Raw genomic sequence first — 23,686 nt, 5'->3', positions numbered from 1 at the left:
ATCTATCAGTCTATATGTAATCGATACGAACCGACAGGGTGTCAGCATATGCAGGTTTAAGAAACATACTGCCAGCGCCCACTTTCAATATTCGCCACGGCTTGGGTTTTGAACCATACTGTACATTCAGAACAAACGCAGATCGAGCCACAGCGACTCCAAAGCATTTACGACATTTATATAAAATACTGTTTCTATACTCCCTTACCAAATCTCATCTCTCTTACAATGGCTCTTCTCGTAGCCCATTTCTCTTTAAACTCTCTTAATACTCACACCATCCTTCTCTTCCCCCGCTACCCTCCTGCTTCTCACTCCTCCGAATCATCCAATCAGTTCTGCCTTTCTCCGCCGCTCCCCTCATCGCGTTTTACTAAGTCATCTCCATTTTTTTTCTATAACCCTTTCAGGATTCCCATTTTCTCCCTTCAGTCAAAATTTTTTTCCCACCAAACATTTTTTAACCTTGCCTTCGGTTTCCTTGATAACTGGAAATACACTTTTTTTCTTCTTACATTTACATGAACCCTCTGACGACCATCATCATCATCATCATCATCATCATCATTATCATCATCATCGTCATCACTATCATCATCATCATCATCATCGTCATCATCATCACAACCATCATTATCATCATCATCATCAACTCAACTCTTATTCCCACAGACATGGATGGGATGAGTTAGGATCCAAAAACAAAGAAAGAGAAAGCACAAAAGTAGCAGAACTATGACAAGCAATACTATACTCCATTTCAGCGAGTCTGGCACCATCAGTGATGTCCTCAACACTTCTAGCACTGATAATGGTGCTTAGTACTGGATATACCTTTATGTATTGCCTTTATATATTGATTCTCAAGCTAAAACATCAAAGTTCACCTAGTGCAGAGAATTTACATCAACACTACAGGCGCTAAGGACATCAATGATTGCGCCAAACTTGGTGAAATGGAGTATAGTGATATGACCCACACAGCCACTAACACATCATTCAAACCTTCGGCATCGTGGCTTCCTCTCACAAGTATAACCACCTCCATTTATTATTTTGCAGTTTTCCGATGTTCTTTAGTACACTTGTCCATCAGTCATTCCGGCGACTACCAAGTTAAATACAGTAATTTGTAGTTGACATGTCTTAACTATCTTATTATACTACCTCCAGTTGATTTATTCCTCTTGGGAGTTGTTTTTGTGGTCTATCTATCTGCGTATCTCCAGATGTCTTCACTCTGGAGGGGGTGGCTATAGACAAACTACCTTCACGTCTCACTGTCGTCCACCTTCAGGCCTCCATCTCCATCTCACACCAGTCATTTTCATATACGTCTCCACCTCGTCCCTCTATTTCATTCACGGTCTCCCTTTTCCCCTCTCTCTCTCTACCTCACTCACATACTCCCTCGTGGTCAGTCTTGCACTCTCCATTCGTCTACAGGTAAAAAAGACTCTTTTTACACTCTTCCAACGCTTGAAATCTTACATTAGTTTATTATGTTTCATCTTGGCGATTTTATTCAGATTGGGATGTCCCTTCCGCGTCCTGGGGTAAACAAGTCTTTTGCTAGCCTTTATACACTGAAAAAAGTACTAACTGCTTGATTGTGGCTTTCTTCAGACAAATTTTCTTTACCAGAAGAGTGAACTTTCATTGTCTAAAGCTAAATAGTAATCACTAACTCTCTAACGACGGCAGAAATTTTCAACTGTTTCAGTGTGCTAAACCCTCCGGACGATTTTATTCAGTTTAAAAGTGGCGTTTCGTTGTTTAACCTTCACTTCTATAATTTTTTTCTTTTTGCTTGCTTTCTGGATCCTACCTCACCCCACCTCTGAATGGAAAAAGAGGCGGAATGATGATAAATGATTATAATAATGATGAAAAAATGAGGTATTTTGCAGCTAACTCATGTTAATACCTGATGATTACATTCAAGATGGGAACCTTTGATAATGACGAGGATGATAAATTTAACCCCTCTAAAAAAAAGTCTCCCCTTACCAGAAAAAACTCGTCTGAAGACAGCGCGAATTAACTATGGAAGACGTCAGCAGATCCAGGCGTTAAGAATGAAATCAGTCTCCACTAACTCTCTGAATGTGGTAAAAGCCCGAACAATTTGTTGCTACCACCTCCAGACGATTTTATTCAGCCTGTAATCCTTTCCGTCCGATGGCGTCCTCGTTACATTGTTCTTGCTGCCTCCGGACGATTCATATTCAGCGCAGGAAGACCCAATCAGATATACAGAGACTAAAAACCTCTGGTAACCTCTACACCACTGTGACGACTTTCTGTCTTACTATTTCCGCCGACTATATTGTTCAGTTTAAGAAAGATGTTATCAGAGTGAAGGGGTTAAGTTTCTCTCACCTCCACCAACCACCCTTTCCTCCACCACTCATCCTTCCTTCCACCATGAACCCTTCCCTCTGGTTCGCCACGTACCTTTCACTCCGCCACCCATCCTTCTCTCCACTACCTACCATTCTCTCCACCACTCACCCTTCCCTTCGCCACTCACCCTTTCCTTCACCACTCACCCAACCATCCACACTTCCATCCACCACTCATCCATCCCTCCACCACTCACCCTTCCCTCCACCACTCATCCATTCCTCCACCACTCACCCTTCCTTCCATCACTCATCGTTTCTTCCACAATACAATCCTCCTACCGTCATAGTGCTCATGGTGTAGTGGTTATCACATCTGTCTAACACACAGAAGGTCCCAGGTTCGAGCCCTGGTGAGCACACGGATTTTTAAACCGTACACTACGATGGGATATAACTCAAGTATTGTACAGTACATAAAATCTTCAAATGACATAATAATTGAGCTTGACAAATTTTACACAGTAGACTGGTCGAATTATATTAGGAGTACTGATTACAATACAGCTGGCAAACGACTCCAGTCACTTGAAGCTAAACATTTCTTCATCATCAAAGATGAAAATTCATGGAACAAATTGCCTTCCAATGTAGTAAACCGTGTCACAATACGAGCCATTAAATATTGCTTGGATAAGCATGTGTCCACTAATCCCCAGCTAAATATGTTCACGCCTAAATATATTCCTGAAGTACTGATTTTTTTTCTTTTTTTACAGTTCAAAGCCTTGAGGATACAACCGGAGAACATCATCAATATGTCAGTATTGCTGACAATGTGACTTTGCCTTTTAGGGTACGACATTGTAGCGTATGATTTCCATTCCTCCTTTCCTTTTAAATTTCCACGGCAGCATTTCTGTGTTGCATGGTAGTCTTTCTCACTATTTTTGCTGGCTTCGACTAGAATATATGTTGGGTAGGGTAAGCCTTCCTGCTTATTTATCTTTATCTTTGACTCCCAGAATAGTAACCTTAATTAAACTCTGACATATACAAAAATAATATCCTCAAAAGGACCAACAAGTCTTATGCTTTTTGCTTCTCTTTGTACCTTTTTGTACAAACCACCCGCCTTTCCCTCCACCACTCACCTTTCTCTCTCCACCACAATCACTCCATCTCCATCAATATCCTTCCATTCCACCAGTCACCATCATTATGCCTCACCCTCATCACTCACCTCCATTCACCACGCCATTACAGTATCTCCCCCCTCCCCTCTCTCTCTCTCTCTCTCTCTCTCTCTCTGTCAATTATTATACCCTTCTTATCACTTCCTCTTTATCCTCAGTTCGGCAATGAAATGGCAATTCAAAACAAAAATGAAGAAAAAAGCCCGTGGAATTATTGCTGCCTCAAAAAAAAACCTTGAAACCCACATCTCCCTTACTCACTCCCACTCCACAGTCTTACCTACTCCCCAGCCTCACTCAGCAACCCCTAATGTACTCACAACGTTCATTTCAGACTACAAGATAACTTATGAGAAAGGAAAGTGCACAGGTTGTTTTATTTACTTATTTTTTTTTTACACAACTCCTCTCTAAAGAACTCATCCCCTTAGCTCACCCCTTCCCCCACACAATCACCCACTCCTCTGCCTCACCCAGAAACCCAAAATTTATTCAACATGTTGGGATCAGACTACGAGGCTACCTAAAGAAGAAACTTATGAAATGAATATATAACTGATCAAAACTCACTCATCTATTTCCCCATGTCCTCACCCACTCCAAGGGCTAACTCAGCAAACCCTGATTTATTTGTCCAGCATAAATTTGTTCTTTAAATAAGGTTACAGGGTTACCAAAGGAAATAATACCGTAATAATAAGAACATGCAGGGACAAAAAAAAAAAAAAATCCTCAGTCTTACTCACCTCTTCCTCCCACTCCCTCACCCATTCCCCAGCCTTACTCAGCAACCCTTAATACGATCACCATGTTGGGAGCAGACTACAAGATTACCTAATGCATAGCTAAGTTAGGAGTTATGTTAATGTGGGGGGGGGAGAGTGTGAGTGTAAGAGGCCGGCTGGGAGAAGCTGGCAACAATCTTGAACCGAGTGACCTATATCTGTCTGTGCTCGGTTGCTTCCCTCACACTGCCCCGTCCTGCCCCGACACACGGCCCCGTTCCGCCTCACTACATTGCCCCACACTTTCCCACACTGTCTCAGATTGCCTTAAACTGCCCATACTGTCCCGTTCTTTCCAAAACTGAATAACTTTTGTGTTTGGTCCTAGTCTTTTTACACTGCCCCGCTCTACCCCACCACCTTGATTGCCTCGTTCTGCCCGGTTCTACCCCATACTGCGTCATGCTGCCTTATACCGTCTCAAACTACCCCGCACTGCCCCGTTCTTCCCCACATACCAAGTGAGGTACTGTATGGCTGTCGGGCACTGTCTCCTTCACTCTGCCCCATTATAATATTCAGACATATCATACGGTACTGAAAATATAGTAAAAAAAAATTTAAACGCATGAAAACACCACAATATTTGAAATGTAATGATAATACGTCATCAAATTCACAATTCTGAGAAACAAATCAAGAGCCCACAGTACTCTCTCTCTCTCTCACACACACACACACACACACACACACACACACACACACACACAGATAGATGGCATGAGAGAAAAACTGACAGATAGATATATAAACAATTACCATAAAATCCACAATACTGGGATAGGCTTGGGTAAATCTGCACTCAGCACGGAAAGAATAACAAGATTACGAGGATCAGCTGCTTGGTGAGTGAGGGGACAAAGAGAGACATAAAGACTTCCGTGATGTGGGAAGCCTGACAGTGAAGGGGAAATGTGATATCAGAAGGTCACTGGCCTTTACGATGAGGTTTGTTGTAGCAATGTAAAGGCGTATCCAGGACCGTAGGGGAAGGGTGGTTCACAGTATCCTTGGCCCAGGGAGGGACAAAACGTGAAAAGACATGGTTCAAATATATGCTGAAGGGTCTCGCGCAAACTCTTAATATTAGAAATGATCGGTCGAAAATGATATACTTCAAGTTTCATGCGATGTCCAATGAGGAGGGTGAAAGTGGGTGTCCAAAAATAGACCAAAAAATAAAGTCTGGCACAGGGTCGAACTACAGCTACATGCTATAATGTAATATCAGCAATAATAAATCGCGTCGCCTCTCCTGTTCTTCTTTTAATGAACTTTGAAAATCAGTGCCATTAATTTGAAGCAACAGACACTGATGAGACGGATCCCCTGCCAGATAGTGTCATCGGTGTCGGTCTCTGTGGATTCCCCAGACTGTTATTCAAAGTTCATGGACAGAGAAGCAGGCTTGATGACAGAATTTTGCGCCGATAACACACCTCGCTCCAGTTAGCTGAAACAGACAAACAATAGCGAGAAGAAAAGAGTAAGTACAAGTCGTTCCTATGTAAGTAGATTGTTATGGCGAAGGTAAAGGCCCTGGTTTAGCAGTACAATATGTGCACTTAACTAGATGCTCATGACAACTGACTACAGTACTTTAACATCAGATGTTGGAAAGGGACACTTTCACGCGATGACACCGATATAACCTGCTCGGTTATATAAATGTCTCTTAGATCTATTCTATCCCCAGAAGGAGAATGGTAGACTGCTAGGAAAAGGAAATGTCAGCCTGCAGTCTCCTGGGTAACGTTCAGGTGAGCCTGGGGCAACAACGAAAATATATAATCACCAGTATCATAAAATAATTTAATTGGCTCATCATGAACATAGGATCCAGAGGTTAAGCTACTCATTCCCGACAATAAAGGCAAGTGACCAATTGCTCTTCCCTGAGCGGCATTACATGAGCAACAAAATAACCAGCCTTCCCTTTTAGACCCTTATGGGGCACATTCGCGTGGAACTCCTTAACCCGTTGGACCACCAGGCGTCCATTTCCTGGCTATATGGTTACAACGCAGGGGAAATAGTTACAACTGAACAGCATGATATGTGCTGTTCACTACATACTCATGATAAATGTGCAGTGTACTTCATATGGCACGATATTTTCAACTTACCTTCTTTAATCCGATGCCATATTCTATATTTCATTCTTGCTACCTCCAGCCGATTTATTCAGCTAAGAGACATCGTAGTAGGTGGGTTAGACACAGCTTTCAATGACCCCTTCACTACAAAAGATCTCTGCTATGATGCATACCATCGTTTGGAGGTAGCACGAATTGACCAACAGAACACTTCATTTTATCTCCAGTATACTGTGTATATATATATATATATATATATATATATATATATATATATATATATATATATATATATATATATATATATATATATATATTATAACATATGTATACAGTATTATATACAGTATATATAAAATGAATATATATACAATATACATATATATCGTTATCTTCGTTTCGTTTATAAAGGGTCCAACATGCTTGCATGCGTCGACCTTCGTCACCTCATGGCGGCTCTCCATGCTGCTCGATCTCTGACAGCCTCCCTGTTCAGTCCCTTATCCCTACGGTCACACTAAATGACCTCGTCACAGGTCTTTTTCGGTCTACTTCTCTCAACCCTCCCCCTAGCTTTAACACTTCTCACTTTTTGTGCTCAATTGTCGTACCCATCCTCTCCACATGCCCAAACCATCTCAATCTACCTCTCCTTATCACAACATCAACACACTCCAGTCCCATCCTACCTCTTAGCTTCCATCGTAAACCTAGTTCCCCTCCCCCCCAGCCTCGCATTCAAGGACGCACTGCACATCCACCTAATCATTGTCATTTCTGTATGTTTGAGCCTCCGAATATTCTCTTCCTTTACTGCCCAGGTCTTACTACCATACAGCATTACACTCCTTCCAACAACTCCTCACTCTAGCCACACAGCTAGCTCCATCCCCACTTCCAACACACAATATGTCTCCCAAATAACGAAACTCTTCCACCCAAGAGACTCACCCGTCTACCGGCCTATCTGTAACTATATTACCAAACGTTTAATTCCGAAACATATTTAGGATGACCTTTAAAAAAATCCAACTATCTAACTCAGCTCATCTCCACTCTCTTGATATACACCAAGCCATCCTGCCTCATGTACACCCCTCACCTTTTCTTTCTATATCCTTCTCGGTCTTCCTCTTCACCTTACCACTCCTCCTATGCCTAGCCGTTGGGGCGGGGGTAGGTTGGAATGGCATTTTTTGCGTGTCTTCTCGAGGCCCGGTCATGGGATGAGAAATGTGTGTGTGTGTGTGTGTGTGTGTGTGTGTGTGTGTGTGTGTGTGTGTGTAATTTACCGGGTCGGTATGGATCAGGTGATGGCTGTGATCATCGGCTTTTTACCCTCCCGGAAGACAGCTGAGAGCTCATATAGTCCGATCTATGGGCAAACCCTTGACATTCACATACGCACACACCCATCCCCTTGCTCAAGGGGGACAGTACCCACCCTCTTCGTCAGTGAAACTTTTCGCATCCCGAGCAAGGCACGAATCTCCGTCTTAGTTGATGCTAGGTGAGAGCTTTACCACTGAGCCGGCGAGCGGTGTGTGTGTGTGTGTGTGTGTGTGTGTGTGTGTGTGTGTGTGTGTGTGTGTGTGTGTGTGTGTGTGTGTGTGTGTGTGTGTGTGTGTGTGTGTGTGTGTGTGTGTGTGTGTGTGTGTGTGTGTGTGTGTGTGTGTGTGTGTGTGTGTGTGTGTGTGTGTGTGTGTGTAAGAGACAGAGAGAGAGAGAGATTTTTATCCACAAAATCGATATGGATAAGATTGTCCTAATGATTATATGATCTCATTTCTAGAATATATATTTTCTCTGAGCATTACATACATCTCTAGGTCAGAAAGTCCACATGCCAACCTAACCGCTGTAAATCCATGCGTCGCATAGGAAGGATGGTGTGGGGAATTTTCAAAAGCTTATTAAATTGAGGAATCCTAGAGTCCAGCCGCACAAGCTTCGCAAGCCTAAGCCAATATGCGAAAGGAGGTATGCTAAATACCTTTCCACGAGATTCCATCCACAGCAACTTCAGGCTCTCGAAGTAAATTTTCAAAACTGCACAGTAAATAAAAAAGTTTAGTGTACAGGAAGTGGGTAGCTTAACCAAACTGGAAGCTTGTGTGTGGATGTGGTTAAAGAGAAAAAGACGCATGGAAGGCATGGGTAAATACCACGCATCCCATGAAATTCTAATTACTGGATATGTAAATCTCGGTAACAAGAGGAATGGAATGCCACAATGTTCAAGGCTGGGACCTACTCTGTTTCTGATGTGTATAACAGTGACGAAGCAGTGTCATAAAATATCCAGAGTTGCTGCTGATATGATAACTGTGCGCATGACAGGCATCTTGATAAATGAGTTAAAATATCAAAAACACAGCAAACTGATACTGATTTAAGAAATCTCAGAACACAAAATACTGGGCCGCAAAGCGAAAGCAATAGTTGCACTGCGAATGTTACTAAACTCGGCAAAGCCATCCAAGACAAAGACTCCTAGTACAAATTCATACCAGTATGTGCTGTTGCTTTCTGTTTCTAGAAGGGGGATCTTTTAGCTCTGGTAAATTTTCTCAGGTTGGAAGTATAGATGCCATAGTCATATCCCACTGTACAACAAATTGCTTCCAAATGACAAGTATGAACGTTGTTGTTTACTTTCCTCTGTAATTTGGGGCACAAACTAGTGTATGCTAGAGATTCCACCACAAGTCACTGCCTCACCCCGCAACCACTGACTTTGGTCTCAGCACTTACCTTCTGCTCATGCTGTGTGACTTTCTTCATAATCCTTTTTACTTTAGCACAAACTTATGTCCAAAATTCCACTCGAAGTTAGTATCTTACTCTTTAACCCCTTCATTGTGATGATGTGTTTTCTGCTATTAATGTTAGCTTGAGATTTTATTCATTTCGGAAGTGGAGTAGCTTTATATACAATCTTGATTATCTTCCTACTCAGTTACAGGTCCTCCCTAAGTTGAAGCAGATTGTATGGCAGTAACAAGAATAAACCAGAAAATATGTCATCATGCTGAAGGGGTTACTAAACACTGGTCTGAATACTGTACTTACCTTTTCCTCGTGCAGTTTGATCTTGGCTGCCTGCGCGCTGACTTGTCTCTCCAGCTGCCCAATTGCGCGCTCCCGGGACCTTAACTCGTCGAGCTGTAGAAGGAAGGACTGGGTAAGCTGTCTGTGGAATCTATTACTGTACTCTAAGATGAAACATATTTCAAATTTATGGCTAAGTACGCTAAAGAAACTATCAGGATAAGGTAATACTTGTCCAACCAGTGGACGCACAGCAGCAGGCTGTTCCTGAGATACAGAATATTAGTTTTGCAGCTATCAGAATTATAGAATGATTTCTTACGTCCTGAATGGGATATTGGAGATTTTTTTTTCCATCACTTTAATCCGATGGCTAATCATTTTATGATTACTACTTCCCCGACGAGTGAAAAGTCTTTCCCAAGCTGAATAAAAATCAAAAATTCTTCCTCACACTGAATGTCTTAGCATTTTGTCGACAATAGGCTACTCCCAAGCTGAATAAAATCGTCTGGTGGGAATAAATATAAATTGCCAATCATACCTAACGTCGTGAAAGCAGTAACTAAGATCTTGTTCTTACTACGAGACAGTTTCATTCAGCAAAGGAGAAGCACCAATAATAACGATCAGTTTATTTTCACGTGGAGAAACTGGGTCATTCCTTTAACTTGAATATTAAGTTGTAATTGGACGAAATTCGATTAATCTTAGTCCTGAGGCAGGAATGAGTCTCTCTGGTTATTAACTGGGTTGATCGTCCAATGTGGTTACGCATGGCCATCAACTAAGCTGAAAGGGATTAAGGGTCTTTGCCAGGTTAGAACAAACGCGCGAAGAGCTACATTTTCATTGATTTGACTACACCTGGCCACCAACTGAGCTGAAAAGGGTAAGAGATCTTTTGACAGCACAACAAATGTGCTGTAGTGGGTGTGACGTACCAGCCTGGCGGCCTCTGACTTGTTGAGGCGATGTATCTTTGCCACGGCTGCCTCGTGTTGCTCGTGCACCCTCCGCAGCTCGCTAACACGCTGACGCTCGCTCTCCTGGAGGGTCTGTTGGTATAAGTGAAAAAATCATAAAGATACATCGAGTACTAACAAGATCTGGGTCGTCTGTTGGCACTGGGGAAAAAAAATGTAATGAGTTATAATACAGTTTCCTATGTTTTAGACGGACCTAGTCATAAATGAGTCAATGAAGGCTGACTCCAACCCTTCTGGTTCAAAAAACCTCCCCTAAGCTGAATAAAATCGTCCGGATGTACAATATATAATCTAAGAATAACGTCATGGTATGCATGTATCTAAGCACTGGGACGGCCAACTTGCACATGCCTGACAATCATGGACAGCTCTAACACACATACATACAACTCCAACATTCGCGTACATACGGGTCCTGCACGGCAACTAATCTGTGAGGCCAGATCACCATTTAGTCACAAGAGAAATAACCCGTCCTTATTAAAAGACGAATAAATAAAGAAGAAACTAACAAACATGGGGAAAATAACATCCGAAAGGTATGTGTACTTATTCCAACCGACGGTAAGGTATTACTGAAGCTGAGGCAGAAGTAGGTGATGCATAACTGAAATTGCCACTTATTTCGACTAACAGCCACACAACTGACCTATCGTTTAACTAATTCTCATGTGTGTGTGTGTGTGTGTGTGTGTGTGTGTGTGTGTGTGTGTGTGTGTGTGTGTGTGTGTGTGTGTGTGTGTGTGTGTGTAGAGCTCAGACAGACAATATCTTTTCGTTAAAAGCTGAGTTCCTTACCATTCCTTCTCTCTACGTCGAACGAACACCGGGTGAAAGTTTAAAATACATATACGTTTTTGTTTTGTTTTTTCCAGACTTTTAAACGACAAGCTTTAGTTGGTTAAAATATACTTAAATTTAGGTTACGTTTGACTCAAGCAAATAGTTCACTTTCTTAAGACTTCACCAAATTAAAACTGAAAACTGCGCCCTTATCTTTTTCATTACTGGCTGAAAATATACGTCATTAAGCAGTGTTCATGAAATTTGGAGCTCTCTTCGTGTATTTTCTGTGAATGCAACATGAAAGCTAAAGTGAAGAAAATTCAGCAATTATTTAATAATACTATTATTATTTATCAGCACAGAAAAATACAAGGCATGATAAATTCTTGGATAACCGAAGAACAGCTAAAATAACTATATTATTCTATCTGTTTATCCACCTATTGATAGATAGCTTGATGGATAGATGTTACAGCTATTTTCTTTTCAATTATCCAAGAATTTGTCCTGTCTTATACTTTCCAGTGCAGATAAATTATAATCAGCAATCTACAATTTAATGTTAATTCATATAAGAATAAGTTAAAATACAAATCAAATCATGCAGTAGACCTTAGAAATAACAAGTACCAGTAATACACAATACACATTGCATAGACCAAGACAGTAATGTTAAAACGCATACATCACCCTTTATCTGCTGATTTTGGTTCCCTCCCCCCACCCGGTTGAAAAAAAATTATTAGACACTGGCCAAAGCCAAGTAGTCTGGGGGTAGCCAGAATAATATCCTAAGTGCATCCAGTGCCTGAATCAATGTAGAACAAAGGTTTTCTTTTTAAATCAAGCGCGAGCATACTACAACGCTCAAACATGGAGTACTGGACAAGAATCCTCCTAGAAAAAATATCTAAAAACTATTATATTTTTCATCTAAACTGTAGGCTATATTTACCATTAGTACAAACTCCACAATGTGGTGAACAATGTCTCCGAAGGCCGAATAATAATAATAATAATAATTATTATTATTATTATTATTAGTAGTAGTAGTAGTAGTAGTAGTAGTAGTAGGGCATGGCAAGCATAAAAATGGGAAAATACGGACAGAAATACGCAGAAACAGTAGAGCAGTTATACAAGGCAGCACAACGCAGGGACGTAGCTAGAATTTTAAGAAGGAGGTGGAAAAGAGCCTAATTTGGGATGGTCCAAGGAGCTCTTTAAGGGGTTTGGAGGTACTCCTCGAAATGTTGGATGGCCACTGGGGTCGGCAGGCATCTTTCAGGGGTCATCAGAGCCACCCTGGCCACCTTTTTGATTACGCCACTGGCAAAACATAGCCTACACGGGATCACGCGAGCGTAGTCTACATGGGGAAGGTGAAGTGGAAAGGATAATTGAAGCAAATATCTGAGTAACATGTTGACAGGATAGGCTATAAGGACATCAACAACGAGGGCGATAATGTTTCTCCAAACATATACCAAGAGGAACATTTTGTACTGACATATACCAGGAAATAATACTCCAAGGGGCTATAGTGTGAGGGAAAAAAAAACTTGAGTTAGGCATGAGATCTTATAGAAAACGAGGTAATTTTACATGAGAGAAAACTAAAGTTTAACGGGGTGTCTTATGTATAGTAAAGGATATGTTTCTTCATGACGGTGTGGAATCCCAATCTTCTTTGGTGCTTTGTCAGATTGTTACTGTCAGATTTCGTGCGTAATGCACAGGCAGTAGGTTAGATAAACTTGAATGCAATATTTATGTAATATATAATTGTGTACTGGGACTACGTAAAGTTAGTGAACAGATTCATATAGCCTAAAAAACGTCCCCCATTCAGCTGGCCCCGCAGGCCGTGTGGTAGGGCCTAAAATTAGTATTTACACCAACAAACGATTCGTCAGCGTAAAGACTTCCAATATCTTGCGTTTATTATCTGTGACTGTGACGTACCACAGAATCGGGGGTACTTGATAAGTTTCTTGTGCCCATAACTGTAGGCCCATAAGTTTTCTAAATTCCTAACATATCATATTACTCTTTAATTTCTATTATTCCCCTCATCAAGTGATTTTATGCAGCTTGAAGGGAGTCATCTCGTCGTGAAGGGGCTGAAGGGGCTCCTCCACGTTTTCTCAGTCTCATTATTCCCCACCTACACCTAAATTTAGCTGAAGGCAACGAGAATAAAATACAAAAGAAGTCCTCGTACAGAGGGAATTAAAATGGCAAAATGCAAGTAAGAGTAGCAGAAAAGTTACAACAGAGAAATCGGGTATGACAGACGAGGTATGTGGGGTTTCATAGTGAGGGTTTGTCGGCATGATAGCTGGGGTGTGTGGGGTATGAGGGCTGGGGTGTGTGGTGTATGAGGGCTGGGGTGTGTGGTGTATGAGGGCTAGGGTGTGTGGGGTGTAAGGGCTGGGGTGTGTGGGGTATGAGGGCTGGGGGATGTGGGGTGTGAGAGCTGGGGTGTGTGGGGTATGAGGACTGGGGTGTGTGGGGTATGAGGACTGGGGTGTGTGGGGTATGAGGGCTGGGGTGTGTGGGGTATGAGGGCTGGGGTGTGTGGGGTATGAGGGCTGGGGTGTGTGGGGTAATGTGGGCTGAGGCAAGGATAGATGTGACTTCCGGAGTGGGGAGGGCTGGGCATGTGGAAGGCTGGCGGTGTTTACATGAAGGAAGCTCTGAGGTGGTCGAAAATAACCCGGGCAGTCTTTACTATAACAGAGGTCATCCTATTTTTTTCCCCTCCTTACCTCCCTCCTTCCTACTCTCTCTCTCTCTCTCTCTCTCTCTCTCTCTCTCTCACACACACACACACACACACACACACACACACAATTTCCGGACTTAATTCCACACCCTTATGCACCAAGTCACTCTCATTCCTCAGTTCGCTTTTCCTCGGTACCAGAATTTCCAATGAATCTAGTCCACCGCTCCACATCCTCTCATGGGCAATACCAGTCACACTAATTTCAAAGATGAACAAAGCCTACCTATTGCAACTGTGTTTATTGTAAGGTTTGACTATATGGGTGTGATCCTTCCATCTGAGCAACTACGGCACCGTGAAATAAGACAAACTTTATTACCAAGAATCATAGTAGCCTACTGTACATACATTTATTTCTAGCGGTAAACACATTCCCACCCCCAACACACACACACACACACACACACACACACACACACACACACACACACAAACACACACACACACACACACACACACCAAACGTCTAACCTTCTCTTACCAGAACTAGATGGTACTAGAATGATTCCGAAATTTGACCAAAAATCGTTCTTACTGACATAACTTTCCTCGTATCACCTCAGAACTTTCTCCGATTATTTCAAAACTTTCACTTCTTTAACGTCATGACATACAGCTAGAATGAAACAACAATACACTGCAATCATATCACAATTGCTGGTACTTTCTAAACACAGCAGATATTATGAACACTCCTTAAGATCTGCAATATTTCTGATTTAGTATTATACACTACTTTTAAATCTGCGATCCTTCCTAGATACCCTTTGTCTTCATTTTTTTTCTTTTTTTTTACTGATTGCGTGAATAATCTCAATATTAGCAAAATTCAGTAAAAGTGACCCCTTCACTACGAAAGGTTTCTTTTAATTGAGATGGTTCCAAAAGCCTTACATTTCAGGAAGTTCATCACTAACGAATAATAGCGTGTGGTGTCAGCTGGGGTAAAATGAATCGTCAGCAGAGGTTTAGCCCTTTACCTGATTATGTCATCCTCGTATGTTGGAATGAAATACAAGTTTCTTCATTCTCACCTGAGAGTTAATTGTGTTATGATTTTAAAAGTTCTGGAGCCCTACGTCCGACGTTTGAAATATGTAGTAAAGTATGTAATTCACACCTAAAGGGGTAAGAGTTATGTTGAATAATATCGTCTTGTGACTGTACGATTAAAATAAACATGTTATTTTACTGAAGAGAAGCAAGAGGTAAGAAGGCAGTCATAATCACAAACTCTTTTGCGCAACTGCTCCCATTTACGCAAGACCACATGTGCGTAGAGTGTTTGAAGCGGAAATCAGTGTCTGGGTTTATTCTGGTACTCGGTTTACGAGCTGTGGCGTAGTAGTGTGGTGTGGTGTGGTGTGGTGTGGTGTGACGTGTGGTGTGATGGTGGTATAGAGTGGTGGTGGTGTGATGTGGTGGTGATGCGATGTACTGTGGCGTGGTATGGTTGTGTAATATGGTGTGGTTTGGTGATGCAGTATGGTGTGGTGGTATGTGAGATGATGTGATAGCACTGTGGTGGTATACCCTTACGGTGGGGTAATGTACTGTCTATGATGGTATGGTTGAGCTGGTTGAGGTGTAATAGTGTAGTCTAGTACGGTGTGGAGGTAGATGGCTGTGATGAAGGTGCTGTGATATGAGGCTGTGATGTGGTTGAGGAACCGCAGTGATTTTGTGGTAGTTGTGGTACAATGACTGCGTGGTTGTGTGGTAGTGGCGGTGGTGCAATGGTGTGAATATGATGGCGATGTGGTGTGGTGGTGTCACGGGCAGATATACCACCCACCTACCACACAGCAAGCTATATGTGTCCGCTTGAGCACACACACCAGGAATGCTTTGAGTTTACGAATGGTTAGAATTACAGCCTTCCCAGATAATACTGTGACCACCCATACATTTATCAATTAAGTCAAACACGATTTTTTATGATCCAGTACCTGTATATTTTATTTTTCTCTTTTCCCCTCCTTCGTTGCGATGGTTTATATTTTATTCTTGCAGCTGGGGGACGATTTTAGCTGCTTCCTGACGATTTTATTTAGCTTAGGAGAGTGTCCCGGTAGTGAAGGGCCTAAAGAAAGCTATATCTAACCCCTTCAGTAGAAAATGTTCTCCTAGTCTGAAGGAAATCTTCTGACGGTGACATGTGGAGGTGCACTGTATGTAGGAGGATTATTTGGCCTTGCGAACAGAATATAATGCCTATGCCCAGACCCGGACACACGCAAAAAGGGAAGCAACGAATAAAAACGTACTCGTATTCAAAGGGTTAATGTCACTGAAGAAAGAAGTGATCATAAATGTAGACAGTAAAATCAGAGGCTTCTGAAATTATGCTTTGGTCATCCTTAGAATTTGCAGTTGCATCAAACGAAAGTTTTGATATTCTAGTTTATTTTCTTAGTGTCATGTTGAGTCAGCGAACGTTTAAAATGTTTGGTTCTACAAATAAAGGCTTCTGAAGTAATGCTTTACTCATCTCTAGAATTATCACTTGCATCAGGGGTGACAGTTTTAGTATAATTTTTTTTTACCATGTAACCCTAGGTTAAGAGATTGGCTTCTAAGATAATGCTGTAATCACCCTTTTAGAGTATCAGTTTCATCGTGAGGGATTGTTTATATTCTAGAATACTTTTTTATGTCAGTTAAGTATGAAGGCAACTGATTAAAATGCTAATGTACCAACAGATGAACAGAGGCGGCCGAGTTAGTGCTTCGGTCATTTCTAGAAGTATCAGTGACGTCAACAGACAGTATTTTAGCATGTTTGTTTATCATGTATAAAAAGAGAGGGAGCAGTGAAGCGGATGCTTGGATTTAGACGCTTATGTGTTTAAATCATTTACATTATTGCCACCGTTAAAACAGTCAGCTGCAAGAAGCACTACAGTTGAAGTTTTCTTTTATCTATATACCACACTACACTAAAGAAACAGAGACTGTATTATAATGCTATACGAGCTGCAACCCCCAAAATTACGAGTTAAATATAAATAAGTATTCTGTTTATCCCTTTATTTGTTTATCATTCCTGCTTCAAAGAAGTGTAATGGATATCAGAGATGATGCTTTAGTAAAAGCTAAAGTTTAATTACATCAGATGCAACCTTTGGTACTTTGTTTTATTAACCATGTTATAATGGGGAAGGAAGAAAGGAGTATTTGAATTAAAAGGCACCCGAGACAATCTATATCACACCTAAAAATGATAGTTGCATCAAACACTAAATATCTTTGGGGGTATATTTTATTTCTTTAGTAGCCTATCCACATTTGAGGAAGAGTGATGATGAAAAATTTTGATGTACGATGCATTTGAGGTTTCGCTTTAGTTATTTCCAGCTTATAGCTACAGTGTGTTAGATGTATGAACGGCGCCTTAGGGTTGTTGTATCTCTATATTTCCACGCTAAGGGGGAATGACGAAGAGACAATAACAGAGATATCAGTTTCATATGGGGCAAACCGGTTTACGTTCCACACTGTAGCCAATTTCATCAAGGAGTATAACTTGACACAAGTCAAGAATGAGAGCTGTGGAAATGAGTTATTTGAAAGGAGCATGTGGAGTCACATGGAGAGACAGACTGATAAATGAGGATGTGAAGGAGCGATGTGGTGTCGATGTGGATGTGATAGGAAGCGTTAGGAGAAACACACTGAGGAGGTTTGGCCATTTGGAGAGGATGGTACCAGTGAGAGACTGACGAGGAGAGTGTATGTGAATGAGGTGGAGGGGGAGGGAAAGGAGGAGGGGGAGGCCGAGGATGAGATGGAGGGATGGAGTGGATAGGTATATGAGAGAGGGGGTGTGAGTTGGGAGAAGGGGAGTGAAATGGCGTGGGACAGGGCGACGTGGAGGCGATTTGTTTGTGGCCAACCCGTATGGGATTAAGGCGTCTGGATATATATATATATATATATATATATATATATATATATATATATATATATATATATATATATATATATATATATATATATATATATATATATATATGTATATGGAGCCTCTGTGGTACAGTGCTAGAGTGTGAATTTCGCACGCTGGTGAGCGCGGGTTCGCCTCCCGCCAGAGTTGTTAAAACTTTGGGAAGCGTTCACCAAGCCACTTGCTACTTTGGCGGACACAAGGGGTGCTGTGGTTGAACCAGTGTCGCATACTATAGTCGCGGCGCGCGACTCTGAGGTTGTTAGTATCGTGCTCTGGCAACTACCATTCAAAAGTACGCCTGATTTCGTGTATTATATGAGAAGCATGTGATTCGTGTATAATATGTTCGTGTAAACTAATATTCGTGTATAATATATTCGTGCTTAGTGTTTTGATTCGGGCATAATATGATACGAAATTGGTCGCACTTTTGAATGGTAAGTTGCCAGGGTACGATGATGACAACCTCAGAGTCGTGCACCGCGACTATAGTATGCTTGCACCAAATCGGCTTAAGGCGGGCCGATTACACTTGGTTCACAGACTACACACTCATCCAAAGCCACAGCAACACTACAATCACACTCACAAGCACTTCTCACCCTACATACAGTCTCTACCAGACAGCCTAAGCCACTGGATAGAGATACAGTGGCTGTATCGTCCCTGCTTCGGTATGGACAGGCCGGTCCTGCAGTGGACCTCAACGGCTGATGATGATTATATATATATATATATATATATATATATATATATATATATATATATATATATATATATATATATATATATATGAGAGAGAGTGAATGGAGCTCCACAGAGCTCAGGGGGGGAAAATTCGAGTGATGAAGCAGCACATTCAGTTCTATTTATATTTGATTCTTTGACTTGCTACCGTCAGGTGATTTTATGCACCTAATGGGAGGTCTCTCGTAATGAAAGGTTTGACCAAATGGCTCCGGGTTCAAATCGTGGAAGACATAACTGAGGTATTTTTAACAACTGTCAGACATACTATAAATGTACACAGAGTAATGACAGTTTCCATGGCAGGAGGATGACAGTAAGCTGGCAGGTTCCACATCAACCTCTACCGTACGAAAAGCATAAGCTGAAAAGGGAACGAATGGAATGGAATGAAGAAAAAGACAGGATATGGGTAAGACTGGGAAGACATGTAAGGGACTACGATAAAGAAAGGTGTAGAAAAGAGAGAATGAGAGACAGGAGAATGGAATTAACACTGCCATCCATTATCTGTGTTCTTTGGCCTGGTTTCTGAGGTCTTTGGCCTGGGTACACGGTTCACGTGGCACGTCAGCTGTCTTGTACGTGGCACAGCTGGTACGTGATTTACTTTTATACGTGTTTTACCTGGGACGTGAATAGTTTTGTACGTGGGTTACTGCGTCGGACATTACATATTTCAATCTTGTACGTGGTTTTCATGGTAAATGGGGCAGTTTTGGTTTGTGTGTTACTTCTGCACGTGAATTAGTGGTGTATGTGGCGTACTTGATACGCAATTAAGTTTCGTATACGGGGGTTAGCCTTGTACGTGGCTATAAATTAGCCCTTGCGTGGGTTAATCCTGTAGGCTACGTGCTTTAGTGATGGTACGTGACTTAGCGCAGAGATGTATGTGACAACCCCGGCAGAGGAAAGGTATTTGCCCTGGGTCTGTCTAACTTACTCCTGTCAAGATCTCCTCTCCCCCCCCCCCTCCTCTTCCCTCCATCAATCTCCTCGTCTACCACTTGAACTCTTTCACCATGTGAACACCCCACGGGATGTGGCGTCAGGCGACAGATGGAAAGGTAGACTAACATCAGACTGATAAACAAAGTTATTTACATAGATTAAGAAAGCAACATCTCTTTCTACAACAGTCATTACTTCATTTACTTTTATCAGATGTCCATACTTTTGAAATTATGTCAACATATTGTTTGAAACGTTTATCTTCTAAATGTCTGGGTGTTTTTTTTTTTTTTAATTAAAAAAAATCGTCCAGCAGGACACGAAAAAGGTGGAATAGCTGGTTTTAACTAACCCACAAATAAACGAGAGAGAGAGAGAGAGAGAGAGAGAGAGAGAGAGAGAGAGAGAGAGAGAGTGGCGTGGCGATATCTTAGGCTGAGGGAGAAGGAGGAAGAAGTTCTGATTCTGCTCTCCCTTTTTCTCGTCGGGGCTCGAACCCTGCCAAAGGTCTGAGTTGTCACCTCCATCCGCAAGCTTCTTCTAAATTAAACACTTTATAGTTTTTTCTTTATTTGTTTTTCTTTAGTAGGGTTTAGAATATGAGAAATAAAATGCAAATAGTCTTTTCGTACGTATAGAAGTGAAGTGTTTTATGCTACTGTGAAGGAGGGTGAAGGTGAATGGTTGAAGGTATAATGTTAACAAAGGTAAAGAATTGGTTGTATATAAGTGATTTGCAGTATGATATGGCGGTGAATCGACAGACTTTAACCTATTACGAGGATGTATTTCTTGTATCATTCTTGCCACCACCAGTCAACTTAAGAAGGACCTCAAGCAGTGAATGAAGGCTGTATTAACTCCGTCACCTCGAAAGTCGATCTAAAGTTCAGTAATATTATCAGGCAGCGACACAAATTAAATAAAATGGCGTTTTGGGTTGGCGGAGATAAGTAGTGAAAGAATGTAAATACCCTGATCCAGTGACAGGAATGTAAAAAGGCAGAGGGAAGTAGAGGGGTGCAAGAAAGAAAGGTGACTCGTTCTATGAAGGTCTTGGTGCGGAACAGGATGTAGAGTACTGAGGCTGTCAAGGGGTGGGGGGGTGTTAGGGTGTGTTAGTGTCACATTAACACGAGAGTGAGAGATACTGGTATGGCAGGAACATGAAAAGTCTAGAAAGGGAGCGTGGAAAGGGGACTGTTGACGAATATATATGGGGTGCGTAGACTGAGGGATGAGTTATGCCGAGATCTGTGGCAGGTGTGGAGTAAGGAAGTCTATTGATCAAAGGGTTGAAGATAGTGCTTAAATGGTATGGTCCCACAGAAGTAATGGATATGACTACAGTGGTGAAATAGGTATATGAGTGAGTTTGGCGACAGGAGAAAGCATGGAAGATCGAGATGATTGGCTTGTTATGGTACGTCAATGTGTGGGAAAGTGAAATATGGACGATGTGCAAGCAAATGAGCTGACGAAAGGTAGACGTGGATAAAACTGAGTATGAAGAAACACACAAAGAGCGCTGCACAGCTTTTTTAACTTGGCAATCGACAACTTTTAAGACTTGAATTCTACCCCACAGATGGTGCGAGAATAACTTATTCACGTGAAGTACACTACGTGGGTGTAAATGGTTTCATTCGCTGGAGGAGCCAACAATTTCGAAGGCTTGAATGATGAGTTAATGAAGATGTATATTTTCGCTAGTGACAGTTCTCTCAACTTTTGCGCGTTTCTTCTTCATGTTTCTAAGTCTTATGTATTTATGTATGTATGTATGTATGTGTGTATGTATGTAATTTAAGGTGGGTTAATTATTAAAACTCACTGATGTGAAAGTATCTGTGTATGTATTAACGTGATTATTATATAATGGTATGTGAGTGCATGCGTTAGTATGTAATCATGTCAACGTGCCTGTGTGTTTATGTTTGTATGTATGTCATTATTTGTGGTTATAAGTTTGAGTGAGTGAGTGAGTGTGTACATAACCGCATGTGTACATTTGTGGCAGTATATGCTGAGAGAAAGTGTTTACCTACGTTTTTTATCCATGGGAGGAGCAGGAAGAGGCAGAGGTTGCGGCTTTGGCAGAGGAGGGTAGGCAGGAAGGAGCCAATAAGGAAGAGGTTGGGGAGGGGGTGTGGGATGGGTGTGTGTGTAGTGGAGAGGAGGTCTGGGATGGGTGTGTGCGATGGAGAAGGGGTGTGGGATGGGTGGGTTAGATGGGGAGGGTGTGGGATGGGTGTGTGTGGTGGAGAGGGGGTGTGGGATGGGTGGGTGAGATGGGGAGGAGGTATGAAATGGGTGGACGGGGTAGGGAAGGGGTGTGGGATGGGTGGCTGGGGTGGGTGGTGTCAGGCGGGATGGGTGGAGTGGGTGGGGTGAGGCTGCTTCTCTCCTGGTCTGAGGTAGTCAGGTTATATATACACTGCCAGCCTTCAGCACCTGCCTTTGCCTTCATCCTTATTAATAACAATTATAAACAACTGTTACAAACAATTATTACATACAGCCATTATAAACAGCCATAGTACACAACCCTTATCTACAGTTCCCTACACAGCCCTAGCCAACAGCACTCAATATCTACTCTTTATAACAGACCTTAGCCCTTTATCCGCTGCCCGTATGTACAGCCTTATTAACAACAATTAGAAACAGCCCTTATCAACAGGCCAAACCATCCCTTCCCATCAACAGCTCTTACTAAAACCAATATACAGTGGTCTTAACAGGGCTTATAGATAGCTCTTATTATTAGCCCTTACCAGCATTCTCTCTCTCTCTCTCTCTCTCTCTCTCTCTCTCTCTCTCTCTCTATTAGCGATCACATAATATCAATATTTATCCTACCAACCTCCACCACACCTCACTTACTTTCAGCACATCCACACTACCACCCTTCCTCATCTCCCACCTAGAGAAGCGTCATCATCAACACTGCATCACACCAATTCAGACTATTAAACCAACTTCTCATCACCACCATTACACTGCCAAACTATTGCTCTACTTACTCCACCATCTCCACCACCACTATCCACCACCACATTACCACACCATTCTCACTACACCACAACACACTCCAAACGACTGTCCCACAAAATAACGCGACTATTTCCTCTCATCTCATTTAACATGCTTTTAAGAATATCACAGTAAATACGAAACTAAGTTTAAAGCAACCTTGTACAGTATATAATTCTAACTTAACACAAATACTAATATTTCACTGCACCTGCACTGCTCAATCAGATTGTACAACCTGGTACTATAATTTTTTTTTTTTTTTTTTTTTGACATTAGTGTTTGCTTACATCCAATCAGCAGGCAGTAGTGGTGCTTTGAATTACTCTGGACAATCTATGGTAGATGTTATTGCATCGTAGCTCTATCAGCTGATATTATCCCTTCAAAACATCTTTTTTACTTTAATTCTTAGAAACATCTGACGACTTTATTCAGATAACGAGAGAATTTTCGAACTCTTGAGGTTGGATATATAGCCTTCATTAACGTCTCCACGACCAGGAGTCTCAAACAGAAAAAAAAAAAATCGTCTGTTCGCGCCAAGAACAGTGTCGTGATTATATACTGTATTTTATACTTGCATATAAAATTATATAATAATGACCTCCTCCTCCCGCTTCTCCTCTTCCTCCTCCATGCTGCTGCTGCTACTGCTCCTCCTCCTCCTCCTCCTCCTCCTCCTCCTCCTCGTCTCACCAACTAAGCCTACCCAACCTTGCTTTTTTGCACCCACTCAGGTAACCGAGTGACTCGATGCCTCCCAGATAATCAGCACCTCATCTTGTGTGGTTGAAGCATCGCCCATGACGTTCAGTACTTGTATAATTTGTATGTGTATATGCTAGAATGCGGATTATCCTCTTCAGCCTGAGGACGTATTTTATTCTGCCTAATTCTGAATAATGTCATGTTTTACTCATACCGCCACAGTCGGTATGACAAAATATTATCTGTGAAG

The 23,686-nt window shown here is 41.8% G+C and overlaps 1 protein-coding gene and 1 non-coding gene across 8 annotated transcripts in view; one reads left to right on the top strand and one right to left on the bottom strand.

Moving 5' to 3' along the window:
• The window catches only part of LOC145406856 (uncharacterized), a 560,030-nt gene that overhangs the window by 487,158 nt on the left and 49,186 nt on the right, over window positions 1-23,686 (bottom strand). For all 7 annotated transcript variants that reach the window (XR_013898600.1, XM_080277963.1, XM_080277968.1 and 4 more), the window contains exons 7-8: window positions 10,418-10,531; window positions 9,495-9,587 (exon numbers count right to left, since the gene is read on the bottom strand). Coding sequence is in view for 6 of the 7 variants with exons in the window: in XM_080277963.1 (XP_080134089.1) it covers window positions 9,495-9,587; window positions 10,418-10,531 (207 nt within the window). In the remaining variant the exon portion in view is untranslated. The remainder of the gene's footprint in view (window positions 1-9,494; window positions 9,588-10,417; window positions 10,532-23,686) is intronic.
• On the top strand, window positions 2,695-2,767 carry TRNAV-AAC (transfer RNA valine (anticodon AAC)). The gene has a single exon. It is a non-coding gene; the product is annotated as a tRNA-Val (tRNA).

The sequence above is a fragment of the Coenobita brevimanus genome, chromosome 71 (assembly GCF_032717465.1).
Source record: "Coenobita brevimanus isolate Jiangsu-jjx chromosome 71, ASM3271746v2, whole genome shotgun sequence".
NCBI classification, from domain to species: Eukaryota; Metazoa; Arthropoda; class Malacostraca; order Decapoda; family Coenobitidae; genus Coenobita; species Coenobita brevimanus.
This window is presented reverse-complemented; position numbering and strand designations above follow the sequence as displayed.